This window comes from Carassius carassius, chromosome 45 (genome assembly GCF_963082965.1).
Source record: "Carassius carassius chromosome 45, fCarCar2.1, whole genome shotgun sequence".
Taxonomy (NCBI): domain Eukaryota; kingdom Metazoa; phylum Chordata; class Actinopteri; order Cypriniformes; family Cyprinidae; genus Carassius; species Carassius carassius.
In genome coordinates, this window is record NC_081799.1 from 8,845,665 (window position 1) to 8,862,267 (window position 16,603).

The 16,603-nt window shown below is 36.3% G+C and overlaps 1 protein-coding gene across 1 annotated transcript in view; it reads left to right on the forward strand.

Annotated features, from left to right (window-relative positions):
* The first annotated feature begins 1,731 nt into the window (after window positions 1–1,731).
* Window positions 1,732–16,603, forward strand: part of sppl3 (signal peptide peptidase 3) — a 39,706-nt gene continuing 24,834 nt past the window's right edge. Inside the window, exon 1 of the mRNA XM_059538544.1 lies at window positions 1,732–2,185. Coding sequence (XP_059394527.1) covers window positions 2,163–2,185 — 23 coding nt within the window. The 5' untranslated portion in view covers window positions 1,732–2,162. The remainder of the gene's footprint in view (window positions 2,186–16,603) is intronic.

The window sequence follows — 16,603 nt, forward strand, 5'->3', positions numbered from 1 at the left end:
ATTTTTGTAATCCCAGGCTGAAGCCCCCCGGGGGGGATTAATCCGACTCCTCTCTATACCTTACACAAAGACCCTGTCACTGAGCTCCTGGACTGAGGAAAATAAGAATAATGGCCCTTTACTGTAGTTTTGACTTTGAATTAGCAGGAGATCGCCATTGCGTCCTTTTATTGACTTATTGACTGAATAACTGATAATTTACCCGATGCACAAAATGTTTTCAGGAAAAAACAGCGTAATCGGTGTACCATGTGTTTAGTATAACCTCTGCCATACAGCCAAAAATAGTGGCCCATAAATAAACCTGAAACATCTGAAGCAAAAAACTTCCTGTGACCCGAGCCAAAAATGCTCTTCGAATGAATTAATAGAATTGTGTTGCAGATGTAATGGCAATATTGTTAATAAAAAACAAAATGACTGTTAAAATTGTTAATACATAAGCATGGGATTTCATATACAGATTCTGTAATTGACTGAATGTAAAAAATAATTTAGAACAAAACCAAACAGTCTTGTACACTGGCAAATAAAGTATGTCTTTAAAAAAAAAAAAAAAAAAGCTAAATCGTCTCATGCATCTTTGTGTGTGATCAATAAAAATGCGAAGCTTGCAATTTACATTCTTATTAAAAATATAACAAAAATCAAATTTAACATTACCTTTATATAAATACATAAAATAGCACAAAAAATTATAATTCACACATATGTATAAAATAGGTATATCTGTATAAATATCTATTTAAAAAATAAAATAAAAACATATTTATAAAATAATAATTTGCCATTATTTATTTTGTTTAAGAAATGAGAAAATGATTTAAAGAGGATCACAGACTCAAAGCTAACATCATTTGCATCTTCCTGGCCTTTTTCACATTTGTTCTTTTTAAAGGGATAGTTCACCCAAAAATTGTAAATCTGTCATTAATTACTCACTCTCATGTTGTTGCAAACCCGTAATACCTCCGTTCATCTTCAGAAGACAAATTAAGATATTTTTGATGAAATATGAGAGCTCTCTGACCCTGCATAGACAGCAACACAACTGAAATGTTCCCAGATCCAGAAACGTAGCAAGGACATCGGTACAACAGTCCATGTGAGATCAGTAGCTCAACTAAAATTTTGCGAAGCTAGAATAGAACTATTCTTCCGCCATTTTGGAGAGCACCAAAGTGCATGTACGCACTTTCCCCAGACAACGTAATCAGCACTGTTTACATTCTGGGGAAAGGCTAGCACAGCATGCACAAGGGTAGCCTACTCTCCAAAATGGTGGAAGATGTTAACTTGGGGAGAAGAAATGTATAATAAATTATGTTATTTTTGTTTTCTTTGCACACAAAAAGTATTCTCGTAGCTAAGCAAAATTGAAGTTGACCCACTTATGTCACATGGACTATTTTAAAGATGTCTTTACTACCTTTCTGGGCTTTGAACGTGTCATTTGTGTGGCTGTCTATGCAGGGTGAGAGAGCTCTTGGATTTCATCAAAATATCTTAATTTGTGTTCTGAAGATGAAGGTCTTAGGGGTTTGGAACGACATGAGGACGAGTAATTAATTACATAATTTTCATTTTGGGTGATCTATGCCTTTAAACATATGCCTACTGTATTATTTGAGCCGAGCCAATCACGAGGCGCGTGTGGAAGCTGCAGTACTGCATGTGACCGCGTGGCAGAGCGTGTCCCTTCAGTCTCATCTGTGTGGGCAAACGCGTGCACGCGCACGCGCACGCGCACTCCTCTGGCAGAGGCGACAGTCGCGCGCTCGCCACAGAAAACAAAGCTATCCGTGCGCTTCCATTACGAACCCATCACACACAGCTCTCTCTGCATGCACACCCAAGATGGGTTTGCAGCTCATCTGAGGGCCTTTGAAAGCGGGGCCTGTTGCGAGGGAAGCCAGCCAGCTGAAGTCAGCCAAACGTTTCGGTTTTCCCCCGGACTGCTTTTGTTTCTTTGCCGCGACTAGCAGCACAGCCACAATCATTGTCATTTCTGCTGCGAGCTGCCGAAGGAAAACACATCGCCATGTTGTTAACGGAGGGGGCTCAGTGAAGAAGGCGAGATCGTGAGCGTGTGGAGGAGATAATCTCGTCGTTTGAGCCGAACCCGAGTCCTCAGCTGCTGCCTGACTGACTGACTGACTGACATGGCGGAGCAGAGCTACTCCTGGTGAGTGCCAGCAAATATTACCATTCAGACACAAAACACTGACATTCAGTGCGCTTTAACGCTCATATGGCCACTGTCAGCGTCTAAAAGGTGTGCTTTCACCTCAGTTTCGATGTTAACACCGCAGCATTGCGCTCAGGTGATAGGTTTGAGGCGTATTTTGGGTCTAATGTAAGTTTAGCCCATTAGCTCTCTTATATACGGTTTGGCGTTTTAATCTCAACCGCCATCAAGCCAGCCACTAAATTAATCCGTTTTACCTTACGAATGATTTATTTACAAATCCTTCTGCTATTAATAACGCATATTTCCCGTCGTGTGCGTGTGTGTTTATGTGGTTGATTCTGTGGTGACACAAAGGGAAATGCAGTGCGCTAACGTGCTAACACCACCAGTGCAATCTGAAACATGATCATAATGTCATTTGATTTGTATCATTATTTCGTCTTTAGAAACTGTTGTAGTAGCCGGTAATCGTAGATTGGGTCGTGCTTGCGGTGCTTGTTTAGCTCATTAGTTGCTCTAATCCAGTCTTTAAGGAAGAGAGCAGTGTATATGCAAGACACGGTCTGTGTTTAATAAGCCCAGGGAAGCTGACTAACGTTACATAGTTTGGCGTATTATAATTCTAAATGAGATGACCTAAAATGCTCTCTAGGTAGACGGCACTCCTGGTTTAGAGACGCAGGGTGTAATGTGTAAACAAGATATTCAACTCTTGTGAAATGAGAGTCCCACATTTTAACTCTTGGTTGATTTGAATGATAACATATGCCTCACTCTTCACCTGTGTCAGGTTTTCAGTTTCACTGAGATAAAGCTGGAGATAAATTGTGTGAAAATGTGTGAAATGTTTTAGACCACCAAGTTGATGTCTGCCAAGTTTTGGGCCTATATTAAGAAGTTATCTAAATATATGTGCATTTATCATGATTTGCACAATTTGATTTGTGTATCATGTGTAATATTTAAAACACAAAATAATTAATATTATAAATTACATAATATAAAATTACAAATTTGTGTATATGTAATGTTATATACTGTATAAGTTTTATGTAATTTTAAGTTTTAGTACACTTTTATATTTCAGTTAAGTTAATTGTTATAATCAGATATTACTTAATGTAATGTTACTTTTTAACACACATACATTATTAGATTAAATCATGCTATTACAATATTCTGTTATACAGTACATATTTAAAAATGTTATATATATATATATATGTGTGTGTGTGTGTATGTATGTGTGTTTGTATATATATATGTATATATATATATATAAAATTAAAATAACACTCACTTTAGGGACTTTAGTGAAAATTAAGTTTTAGTTTTTTTATCATTTGTTACTTAATTATACAAAATAAAACCAACTAAACACAAAAATATAGCAAATAAAATCTTGTATAATTTTCTTTTTTGTATGTTTGTGTTTATAATGTTTGTAAATCCATTCTTTTTTCCAGTTCCATTTTTGCCCTGAAGATAGCATAAGATGCTGACATCTAAGGCAGTAAAAATAAACTATAACATGGAAAAAATACATGACACATTTAAAAGTTAAATAATAGATTAATTGATGTATACTGTGTTTATATAATTATCTATTTTAAAACTTATTTAAAACATATTTACAATAAAAGTTCGAAAATACTGTTCAGAAGTTAATCATTGTGTTTATAAGGTAAAAAGTGGAGTCTGTATATCTGAAACTGATAGAAGAAAATTTTTTTTGTATGTGTATGTGTTCATAACTGTCTGCATCTCTAATATCTTGGCTGGGCAGTATTGAATGATGTTTACTTTGCCTGAAGAGTCATGGTATTGATCTTAAGTTGTCAGCCAGAAGATCGCCATGATTTGCCTGCAGTTGTTCTTGACTAAAGCAGCAGTTGAAGTACACTTGACTTTATCAGTGAACTGTAACACTGACTTATATCTGCTGCTAGGGCTGGACCAGATTATTCGAATATTCTTTCGGTGGGTTGGCATTCAATTTTAAATTTTGAGTCGCACACATACACAAACACACACATAAACACACGTTAGTTTTTGTGAAAAGTGGGTACATCCCATAGGCGTAATGGTTTTTATACTGTACAAACTATATATTCTATGGCCATAACCCTCACAGGAAACTTTGTGCATTTTTACCTACTCAAAAAAACTCATTCTGTATGATTTGTAAGCATTTTGAAAAATGGGTATATGGGTTATGTCCTCATAAGTCACCCTCTCCTTGTAATACCTGTGTCATACCCATGTCATTATACAGAGTTGTGTCCTGATATGTCACAAAAACATGTACACACACACACACACACACACATATATATATGTATATATATATATATATATATATATATATATATATATATATATATATATATATATATATATATATATATATATATATATATATATAAAATTTCGAACATTGGCAACCCCAGAAATGGTTCTCATTCAGCCTTGAATATGAATCGGCCATGAGTGAACGTCATGATTCAAAAATGCCGAAGACCTCAGCTGTATGGGAGCACTATAGATTGAGTGAGGACAAGACAAAGGCAGTGTGCCAAATATGCGATTTGAAACTGTCCTGCCACAACAGCACATCAAGTGAAAAATCACCTGAGTTCTGTAAGTAGTAAGCTATAGTATATTGTTGGTGTAAAAAAATTAGCTGCTTTTATCAGCCTTGTTAATCGGTAATTTTACACATGATGAAAACATGCTCTTAACGTTAATTTGCTTGGAAAATACTTGTGAACACGGCAAAAAAAGTATAGTAGCCCAGCCTAATAATAATGTCTATATTAAAAGTATTGCTCTTAACAGACCTGTGTGCTTCGTGTCACTAGTGCAGTGTTCGTTCTCGGAGCATATAAGCCCTGTCTGCGTGAGACGCACCGCTTCCGGCTCGCGCCGTTCTGTAGTTTATTACAAGATTATTCTTTCTGAACATGTCTGAAACCAGAATGCAACACTGCTCTCCCTTGGGTCTGCAGCTACACACCCGCCACGCATGAAGTCGATTAGATGAACTGTTCTCAAATTAATATAAATGCAAACAGACAGACACACCGATATTCCTGCCTTTATTACACCGTCTACAGTCGTGGCCAAAAGTTTTGAGAATTACATAAATATTAGTTTTCAAAAAGTTTGCTGCTAAACTGCTTTTAGATCTTTGTTTCAGTTGTTTCTGTGATGTACTGAAATATAATTACAAGCACTTCATACGTTTCAAAGGCTTTTATCGACAATTACATGACAATTACATGAAAATTTCAACATTCTGTTCACCCTCCTTTTAACATGTCAGGTTTGCCATTCTAACCCAATCAGCCTGACATAATGATCTCCAGCCTTGTGCCCTTCAACATTCTCACCTGAGTTAACAAGACGATTACTGAAATGATCTCAGCAGGTCCTTTAATGACAGCAATGAAATGCAGTTGAAAGGTTTTTTGGGATTAAGTTAATTTGCATGGCAAAGAAGGATTATGCAATTCATCTGATCACTATTTATAACATTCTGGAGTAAATGAAAATTACTATTATAAAAACTTAAGCTGCAACTTTTCCAATTTCCAATATTTTTGTAATTCTCAAAACTTTTGGCCACGACTGTACACAGGATTCAACAGTTATGTCGTGCCACATCTGTCCAAATTCTGTCTATAAGGTACGCGACAAAGCGACCATTGAAAATCATTTGAAATTGAGTCAGTATGTAATAATTAGAGCGCAGCAGCAGTTTACTGTCGGGAATTTGTCAGCTATGCCACATCCAGACAGCATATAGGTTCTGTATTGTATTTTGTAGACTGCATTAGAGAGAAGAATATGTTCAGCCTTGATAACTACCAAAGATTCGAAGCTCAAAAAATGGTATTCGGACCAGCCCTACCTGCTACTGTAATGCACACAAATATGAGACACATGTACACAACAGCTGATATTTATTCAGTGACCTCATGCCACATTCTCATTTTTAGAGTAGATTGAGTAATTTGCATGTAATTGTTGACCTCATGGCTGTATGTGAACAAGTAATTGTCTTACACCAATCCATTTAAATGAACAATGTCAACTAAGCAAGCTCTTTTGTCATTAATAGGCTATTGTCTTCATTTTGATGAAGTATGTCTACTTTAATCAATAGTTTTCAAAATGCATTAGCTTGGTATATGTAAAAGGGCACAAAATTTGTTTGATATTTGAAATAAGTTAAATCCTTTTAATCCTGTTTTTTCTTCATAATCGAACCATGGGTCCTTCTGCCTAGAATACGTCTGTAATCTGTATCTTAACAAATGTTCACAGAACACAAGTGTGACAACATTGTAGTAGACCATTGACTACAGTGAACCATTTTTGCCTCTTAAAAGGTTTGTTTGATATCTACAAAATCTCAGGTCTTAAGATGTGCTTACTTAGAAAGTATGAATTTTGAACTAGTGAGATTTGTAATGAGCAGAGCTTTTTGTTCTTGCACTTTGTCTAGGTGTAGAACTGGATAAATGTTTACGAGGGTTATGGTGATGGCTGGTAAATCTATGTTAAAGTCTCTTATATTAAGATATAAAATACCACAGACTTGGAAATGTGAAAACTCTGCACATGCATTTGTTTTTCTGTGCACATTAGCCCCGTTTCACCGCAGGAACTTTCCCCAGGAACTAGGGGACTTTAGCAGTCCACTGCAGGAGATGGCGCCTTTTTGAAAATCTGCATCGTCGATTTCAGAGACTTTGAGCTCCAGAGACTTCGAGGATGCAAGTCCAAAATTTTCATACATGGTAGTGAGAAACGCGTGCAGACCTACGTCACCAGACTATTTGCCTAATCTTCACAGTAGCAACAGGTCTGGGGGATAAAAAGTTCCTGGCACAAATTGTTCCAGGTAATCTTGGTGGAAAAGCGCCTATTGATAACTGATTTTGTCTGACTTGAAGATATAATTATTTCGATTCAAGTGTGCATTTTTGCTTCTATACATCAGCTTTCTTCTGTCAATCTGAGACTTTTGACAGGTCACCCCACCATAGTGGTTGGCTGAGTAAATTCACCCACCACAGCACTGCACAAGTACCAGCAATTTTAGAAAGTCAAAGACATAATAACATGTACCCAACATTTATTTAATGCTGTAGTAAGCTAATAGTGGGATGAAATGGGTCACGTTAAAAGTATTGATAGTTAAAGAAACACATTTCACAATTATTTGATTTAAGTTACAATCTTTGTTTAATTTGATTATGGTATCATGACAGGTAGTATACATCAGATAATGCTGAAAACTATAGAGGAAGCCCTGTCATTTTCTGTGTTACTATAATATTAAAGGTTAATTAACAACTGATTAGTATAAAACATTTACATTAAGTTGAGTACAAACATTATTCAAGCATTAAATATTGAAGAACAAGCAATCTGTCATGACACAGAGATTCAATAAAATACTTGTTTTGAATTTTGTAATAAAATTGACTGATTTTGAAAGCAGCGAGGCCTTGTTTCATATCTAAAGTACAGGATTGGAACAGAGGCACAATACTAATGTTAGTGGAGTTTTGTACATGCATTGACTGAAAAGGTCATAGACTGAAAGGTTGATTGGGATTTAAGAATCCTTATCTGTTCATTAAAATGAGAATCTATTAAAATCAATATTTTCAACCCAGCCCTATTGATAGTCTTTTGCATATCTTTCTCATAGTCTTCTTCAGAAAAACAGCAGTTATGATTATCAGTGCATTAACATTTTCAGTGATTATGCATGTTGTAAGGCGTGTAATTTTAGCTCAGGTAACTTGTATAATGCAACATTGTCGCATTGCATGTGCCACTTGATTTGCTTGAAGTGGATGAAAATGTGAAAACTGTGGCTTGATTTTAAGGCAACATAAAAAAAAGAGCTGAATGAATGCAGCGCATGTCTGCTGAACGTAGTTTTAAACCGAGTATTTTTATTTTGCCTTGCGACTCACAGTAAAGCAAGTATTTGTTTAACTTGACAGTTCGCTGAAGGAGCGTCAACACATGCATGTGTGTCAAATAGACAGTGCAGCAATTCTGACTTAGAGATATATTTTGCATCCAAAAGTGGAAGTACACAAAAATCTCTTCCCCTATTTTACAACACCATAGACTGCAGTAAAAAGTGTGCTGTAGCAACTTTTATGAAGACAGAGGCTAATCAGGAATTCACTAAAAATAAATAAATAAATAAACATAAATTGATATGTTTAGTTTTTTCATCTCTTCTTTATCAAAAACATACCAAACCGTGACCTCAAAACAAAGTACGCACTGAACTGTTGTTTTTGTGTGTAATTACTTTCTTAAAGGGATAGTTCACCCAAAAATGAAAATTCTGTCATTTACTCACCCTCATGCCGTTCCAAACCTTGTATGAGTTGCTTTCTTATGTTGAACATAAAAGAAGATATTTTGAAGATTGCTGGTAGTCAAACATTTGGTGGGTCCAATTGACTTCCATAGTATTCCTTTTAGGGCTGGATCAGAATATTTGATTATTAGAGAGAAGAATATGTTGATTACTACTGAAGCTTTGAAGCCCAAAAAATGGTAGTCGGACCAGCCCTAATTTCTTTTCCTACTGTGAAGGAATTTCCCTTGTGGTAGGGGTGGGATTTGATGCCAATTGCACGATTCAATTCTCATTCACAAGGTTGAGATTTGAGTCGATTCCCGATTTGATTCGATTCATTATCGACAGTTTTGCATATATATCAGGTACGCATGCAAAATTTTCTCAATAAAATAAAAATTACAAAAGATCTGGAATGTACTTTTGATACTTGGGAACTCATCTTTGAAAGTGCTTTAAGGTTTTCATTTAATAGTAGATAGATTAATGCAGTTCAATATTATACATAGAGTATATTATACACCTGAAAGATTACACAAGATCAGTGATTCGTATTCATAATATTGCCCTAGATGTAAAACAGGTACATTATTGCATATGTTTTGGAATTGTTCTGAACTTAAAATTTATTGGAGAAAATTAATACAAACTATTGACAAAATTACTAATGTCAAGCTTCCATATGACCCGAGATTTATCTTATTGGGGGATGAATGAATTCTTCAACCTGATCAAAGGAAGATTTTATGTTTAGTTAAGATGGCTCTGATAGCAGCAAAGAAATGTATAGCTATACAATGGAAATCAGAAGAACCACCAAGGCCTATTGTATGGCTTGGAGAACTTTCGTCCTATGTGCCTGTTGAAAAAGTAATGTTTAATCTGAAAAAAGTCAATCAATGTTTGTGACAAAGTTATTTCATACGTAAATAATTTGGATGTTACATTGACTGAACATGCTGATGTGATAATGTTACCCTTCTTGACTTTAATTTCTTTATTATCAGAATTATGTATTTTATTTATTTTCTTTTTTATTTGTCTTTTTCCTTTTTTCTTATTTTACACCGCACGCAACCCAATGCCTCGCAATGATGTTCATTTAAGTGCTGTGTCTAGTGAGGATGGGATGGGGGTGGAAGGGTGGTTAGAAAAGAATGTTTACTTGTAAATTATACTGATTCTGTAAATTGCTGATGGGAAAATAATAAAAATATTGATTAAAAAAAGAAATCTCTTAACTAATGCTGTAAAATATACATGAGTCAGTTGGTACTACAGGACTATAATATTGAAGGTTAAAATTGACAGATTTTTTAGGCTATACAACATAATAGCTAGGGCTGGGTACCGAACATCGATGCCTTTATGGTATCGAACGAAAGACTTCCAAAAGCTTGTAGCATACGTGCATGTAAGGACCTAAATTCGCCGTGATTGGCTGTCCATCACCACGTGACGTGACGGGGAGAATTTCTGAAGATACTCGCAGTCACACAACACAAGTGTAGTTGTTTTTTTTCTCAAAACGTTTCCGTTTTACAATGCCAGAGGTCTAAAGTATGGCTACACTTTATAAAAGTGGATGCCGGGTCAGCAAAAGTGCAACATATGCGATAAGAGTATTGCAACCAAAGCCGGCAATACCACCAATTTAATGAAGCATTTGTTTGGATGAATGTTTTGCCCTCCCTCCCTGTAAAGTTTGGTCTACTACTCCGTTGCGTATCTTGAAACACGCCCCCTGTCACGTCGTCTAAAAAACAGAGAGAGACAGATTTATCCGGTACAGCGAATTTCTCTGAGCAGCAGGCCACTGTATACGTTCACTTAAAACATAACCGACTGTTTACGAGAATACTTGCAGAGACAATTATTTTGATATAATTGTGTGTGTATGTGTTCATTCAGAAGTTACGATACGCGAAAGATGATTTCATTCTCTGTACGCGCATTGTCTGAAATGCTGCTCGCAGCGCGTGCTTTGAATGAGTGAGCGCAGAACACGCGCAAATTGTTTAAAACGCTTGAATCAGCAATATTTCGAAACAAGTGCAAACAGTCAGCTACGATCCGTTTCACCCCTTCAAGCAAGTGAACAACACGAATCAAGTTAGGAATTTTACATCACTATTCACGATAGCCCGTCGGACTGGAAAACACAATAGCGGCGGGACGTGGAGCCCTGCACCTCAGATCTATCCAGTTTGTGAAACACTGGTTTCGTTAAACAAAATAAATGATTATTTTAAAAGATTGACTCAAAAGAATCATCGGTTCACTAATCGGATCATGAACTTGTATTACCGAGTCAAAGATTATCTATTATTGAACATCTCAAATGAATAAAGACTTCAAGTTCATCTGTAAAGCACATAAAGCTATCGTTTGAGTTTATAAACTTCTATTTCATGCATGATTCGTATGGATCTGCTAACTGAATGCAAAGTGTGAGTTCTAGAAGAATGTTTGTGTCTTGATGAGCATGTATCACTCACTAGGAGTCGCTAAATGAACAGCTGCTGTTCTTTTTTTTTTTTTTTTTTTTTTTCCAACAGAGGATCAGTTGCCCTATTGGTTAAAATCCCCAAACCGTTTACTTAAATATTAAATTAATTAATTACATCAAAACAGGGGCGTTTGCGTTATGATGTGGTGGGCTGCTGTGGGCCAGAAAGTCCAGGGCAACTTTTTGGTCCCAGTCCGCCCCTGAATTGCACACCCCTATCCAAAAAGCACAACCAGTTGTATTAATAATGTTATCCTGAGTGTGAAGTGTTACCAGAATTTGTTTTAATTAAGGTGAAAAATAAAAGTTTTGTGTTTAATGTATTTGTGTTGATGTTGAAATGGATTTTAAAACAAATGGTATCGAAAAAAGTATCATTAGGAACCGGTATCGAAACTGAGGTATCGAAATTGGCACCGGATCGAAAGATTTTGAACAATACCCAGCCCTAATAATAGCTACAATTACATAAGAATATTTCTACTTCAATTCGCTTTTTTAAATATATAAATGGTGGCAGTAATAAAAAAAAAATATAAATTAAACATCGAAGTACAGTAAAAGTTATAATGAATATATTATATGGTGCATATATTCAGCAAAACATCTGATTAATGTGATCATGGTCAATGCATATGTTTTTTTGTGAGGTAACTGTGATGTTACGTGACCTTGTTTACAAGCAGTTATATTGACATCTTTGTGTGGTTGAAACACTGATTGAGCGATTACATGAGACAGGATACATATTGTAAAGTTGTACTCTTTCTTTTAACTTGCCTCTGATGTTTAGTCATGTTTATTTTGTGCTGAACTGGTATTAATGTGGAGGAGATAATCAATTCACGTGTGCTAGTGCTAGCGCTGCTGCTTCTGTTGAACTGAGATGCTACAGCAGCGATCTGTCACTCCACATTAAACGGCGCCAAAATGGCATGAATTATTTGAATGACAAATAATGACAGCGAATGACAAAATAAGTCCACATAACAGAACATAAACCTGACAATAAAATCGTTTGGCTATTGTTAGCCATAGTTAGTGCTGAATCTCGAATCTGATTGGACAAGAGACTTTTTCTGTTGATATTTCACCTGCGCATTCTGGACAGGCTGTCATTGAGATGCTGAAAGGTGGCAGCAAGAGACTGTTTTGAGTAAGTCTTTAAACCGTTCATTCAGCTACACATTCAAAATGCAGATTCATTCAAAGAGAGATGTAATGAAATGCGGTTGAAATCATTTTAACTTTGAGCGCCACTTTTAAAGGCTCAGCTGACCAGCAGAGCGTCGATGCTTAAACAGAGATTTCACTTTCCTTGGACATGACCACTTATTTTAACAAATATACATTACTTGGCCTAAAGGACAGATGCAGGTAATCACTTGCACTCAGTCAATCTCTCGCTCATTCGATGTCTGTTCAGGCTACAAAAAAAAAAAGCGCAAATATTGCGGTTGCTGCGTTCCTCTGCGGTTATGCTCATCAATAGTGCGGTATTGCGATGATGCTGTTATCGCGGCAGCCCTATTTGATATTGCTAATATTTTCAGGTTCTGGCTCCATTCTGGTATAAAACACCCACACCATCCGTATGATTCCCCAATGGATAAAATCTTGACGTTTTAACCGTGATATATATCTTTTTTTTACTCAAATACATTATGGAAGTGAAATTGTTTGCGAATGCATGTTGACTTCAAGTGGAAATGAAGCACTGGGAATCTGTTTTGGCCTAAGGTAGACCGCATGTGTTCAGTATAAACATCATTGTAATCTGTTTAGTAATATGACAGTAGCCTTTTATTTTTAATGTAATGTGAAAGTTCAGACAGAAGCACTGTTGAACTTTCTATAAATGTTTTTTATAACAAACGTCATAAGATGACTAACTAGTGATAGACTAATGATGAAATATATGGACTGACAGCTGAGTGGTTAAAGCCTCAAGCAAAGCACTTAACCCTAGATTACTCTAGGGTGACTGCAGTTGCTGTTAGTGTACTGTAAACCATGTACAAAAAGCCACTGAAAAGTGACAAGTAATGAATGTGGAGCTTACACGATTTTAAAAAGCAGTATACATTTTATGGTTTAAGAAAATTGTGATATATCTCAAAAACACCTGTCATTTCAAGTCTTACTAATCGGTATCTTATTAAGCTGTCTATTTCTATTGCTGTTATATGGAATTGTTTACTGTGATGTCAGGTTTTATGCACTTATTGCCGTAAACAGCCATGTTATAAATGGTCATATTGCATTGCATTTGGCCCACACTCAGCTGTTGTCCCTTTAAATAGGATTTTGCTATTCAGGAAGTACCATACCACTGAATTGCATTTAAGAGCAAGCAAAAGCCTATATACAGTGCTGAATGCAGTGCCCAGTACAGGATTTCATTTTGTAATATGCCAGAGCGGTTTTTACCACCACACTTTTGTCATGGCCTAGTGGATTATTTTTGGTCCTACTGGCGGTTTTGTTGACAGTTTTGTCAGCCTGAATGACACCATTTTCATGAATTTGCTAAAAGTGCCTCAAGGGAAACTTTGCTTTGACAGGTGTGCTAGGTTTTAGCGCTTTTCGTAACCAAACTAATACATATTGTATTCAAATCAGTGTAAATCTTAAGGTATTGATGATCAGATGTGGCTGTGAAAGATAAATGAGGTAGTGAGCTGTAGAGGGGGAAGTGCCTGCTCTTGAAAGCGGTTGCATGATGCCACTTCTGCCAATCTACAGCCAATAGGCTTTTAAGTTACTCAGACATATATGCGCTAAGTGAGTAGTCTGACTCGGAGGCGAATGAATTGGACCCTGATGTTTGAATATGCAGGAAATGGGCTAGCTTTTAGAAGAAATGTGCTAGACTTTAATTGTAGTGGCAGATGCCTTTTGTCTCTACTTATAGTAATAATTTTTGCGAAGGCAGTGTCCTGAAATCACCATTGAAATGTCTGACAGGGAGTCACGCTCTGAATGTCTGTCAGTGACATGATTGTCCAAATATATTTTTGTATTTTTTTTTTACTGTTGTCTGTTTGTATTTCCCCTTGAAGGTCTCACCACACTTTCCTTAGCAAACACCACTAATTATGTAAATAGTCTATTTAACCTCTGGAATTCAAGATAATAGTCATTTTTAATGGAAATTGCTAGATAACCACATGTAGGTCTTACATACGGTTCTGTTTCCCAGTGTGCACTTCGTGGTGTCGAAGCTGGGTTGAGCAGTTTTATAAGGTTTTAGGGGCCAGACGGCCCTCTCAGGGCCTGCACATGTTCCTCACGCCTGTCTTTGAGCCACGTCCACAAACACCCCTCGTCATCTTCGCCTCCATTTTCATCCCCTTCTACAGTTTGAATATATGCAGAGAGAATATATCTCTGGACTGCGACTGAATTGTCATATTTTGCACCTTTTTTTTTTCTTGGTGTGATTTTATTATAGAGTTTGCACTGTTGCCACAACCATTTGACTAACTGATAACTGCTGGTCATATCTGTTGCATATGAGAAACATTAAAAGGCAAACAGGACAAATGTGGAATAAAACGTCGTAACACATTTGAACTGCACCATTTGGACCATCAGCTCAGGCCAGAAAACAGCGCAAGCTAAGAGCGAATGCATTTACTCGCTGACCGGTCTCACCAGTATTAAACAGCACTGTGAGATCCAGTAAAAAGCATTCGGGTTCACTGCAGACTTCTCCACAAACCGGTGATTTAAACCAGTTTAAAGCCAGATGAATCATCGCTGACATTCTCAAAAAACTGGCACGGAAAACACTGTGTCACAATAATCCAGAAGGCTTTTCAATTCACAAAACACTAGACTATAACACTAGACCATAGCCATGGAATTGTAGCAAAAATCATGGGATATTCATATCTAATTTTATAAAAAAATAAATAAGGTGGACGTATTAAGAGTAATGGAATGTACGTAGTTTTTGTTATTAAGCTGAAGTGGGTTTTGTGCATTTGTATTAACGGGTCAAAGATGAAAAAGGTTTCAAAACGGTAAAAGTTTAATACAGATTTTTTTTTAACTATACATTAGAATATGTCCTGTTTAATAGTGAAAATAGTGAAGTCAAAAAAAAAATAGTGAAAAAAATAGTTTAATTAGCAAAAAACAATGACATAATCATACAATTATTTTATGATTTACAGAAGACACCCATTAAAAAGCATACATTGTAACACTATTTCTTTACCAAAAAATCTTTTCTGGCATATTTAAAACTTATTTAGAATCATTAGATGGCATTAAAAGGATCACAGTGAAGACCCAACTACTAATAATTTGTTGTTTTACATCTTTAACAATCTTTGCCAGTATCCTTTAGACCATTATGTTTTACCCATTTAGAAACAAGTAAAAAATTTAATACAATTTAATATGATCACAATTTTGTTTTTAGAAATACCACGATTGTATCACGATTCTTTGTCATGTTGGTTTTACTATTCTGAGCATTATAGCCAAACTAATTTCCCTGTTATAAAGACAAAGCCTTTCACCGCTGAAGCTGAGATCGTTTGCCAGCTTCAGTAAAAGTTAACGTGCCTAGAGTTTTCGACTCGTACATTACACACAACATCCTGATGTCATGTGTCCTTACAGGACCTTTACAGGTTGTGTGTGAACGCACGCACATATTCTGGGTAATCACTGGCAGTGTGAAAGGAGCAAAATCTAGCGACCCAGGAACAATTGCCGGGACACATTACCCGTGTATTTTCCGGAATCGCAGTGTGAAAGGGGCTATAGTGTTTTATTTTTATGCCATCATATATTTATACATTTATATTTATTACAGAATTTAAAAAAATCACTCCAACGTTGTTGAATGTACGTTGAATGAGTTTCTTCTTCTGAACATATGCTATTTTTGAGAACGTGGAAAACCAAGCAGCTGCTGGTCCACAGTGACTTAGGCTACTATCAAATTCAATGTGGACCAGCAACTGTTTGGTTACCCAAATTCTTCAGCAAAAGAAAGAAATTAAGACAGGTTTGGGACAACATGTGAATGAGTAAATAATGACAGAAACAAATTTTTAGGGTGAACTATCCCTTTAATGACAGTCGGCTGCATGTTTAATACTGTCCCTTTAAGACCTGCACGCATCTAATATACAGACACGCACACTTTCATTTTAGACACAACCAACTAAGTCTATATGTAAACCTTGTTTTGTTGGTCTGGGTTTTGACACAATTTTCAAGGTTCGATTCTCATTCACAAGCTTTCGGTTCGATTTGATTCAATATAGATTATTTTGGATATATATTAGGTACAGTCATAGACTGTATAAAAACATGGACGTAGTGTCCTTGACGTCATCAGTAGACTCCTGAAGTATTTTTTTGAAGCCTTAAGTGTGCAGAGTGGGCCGTTGCCATCTTGGCAGCGCGTCACTGCGCAACTCTCTCGGACAATCAAAAATGGGCAAAAAGGCGGGAGCTACTTGCTGAAGCCACGCCCACC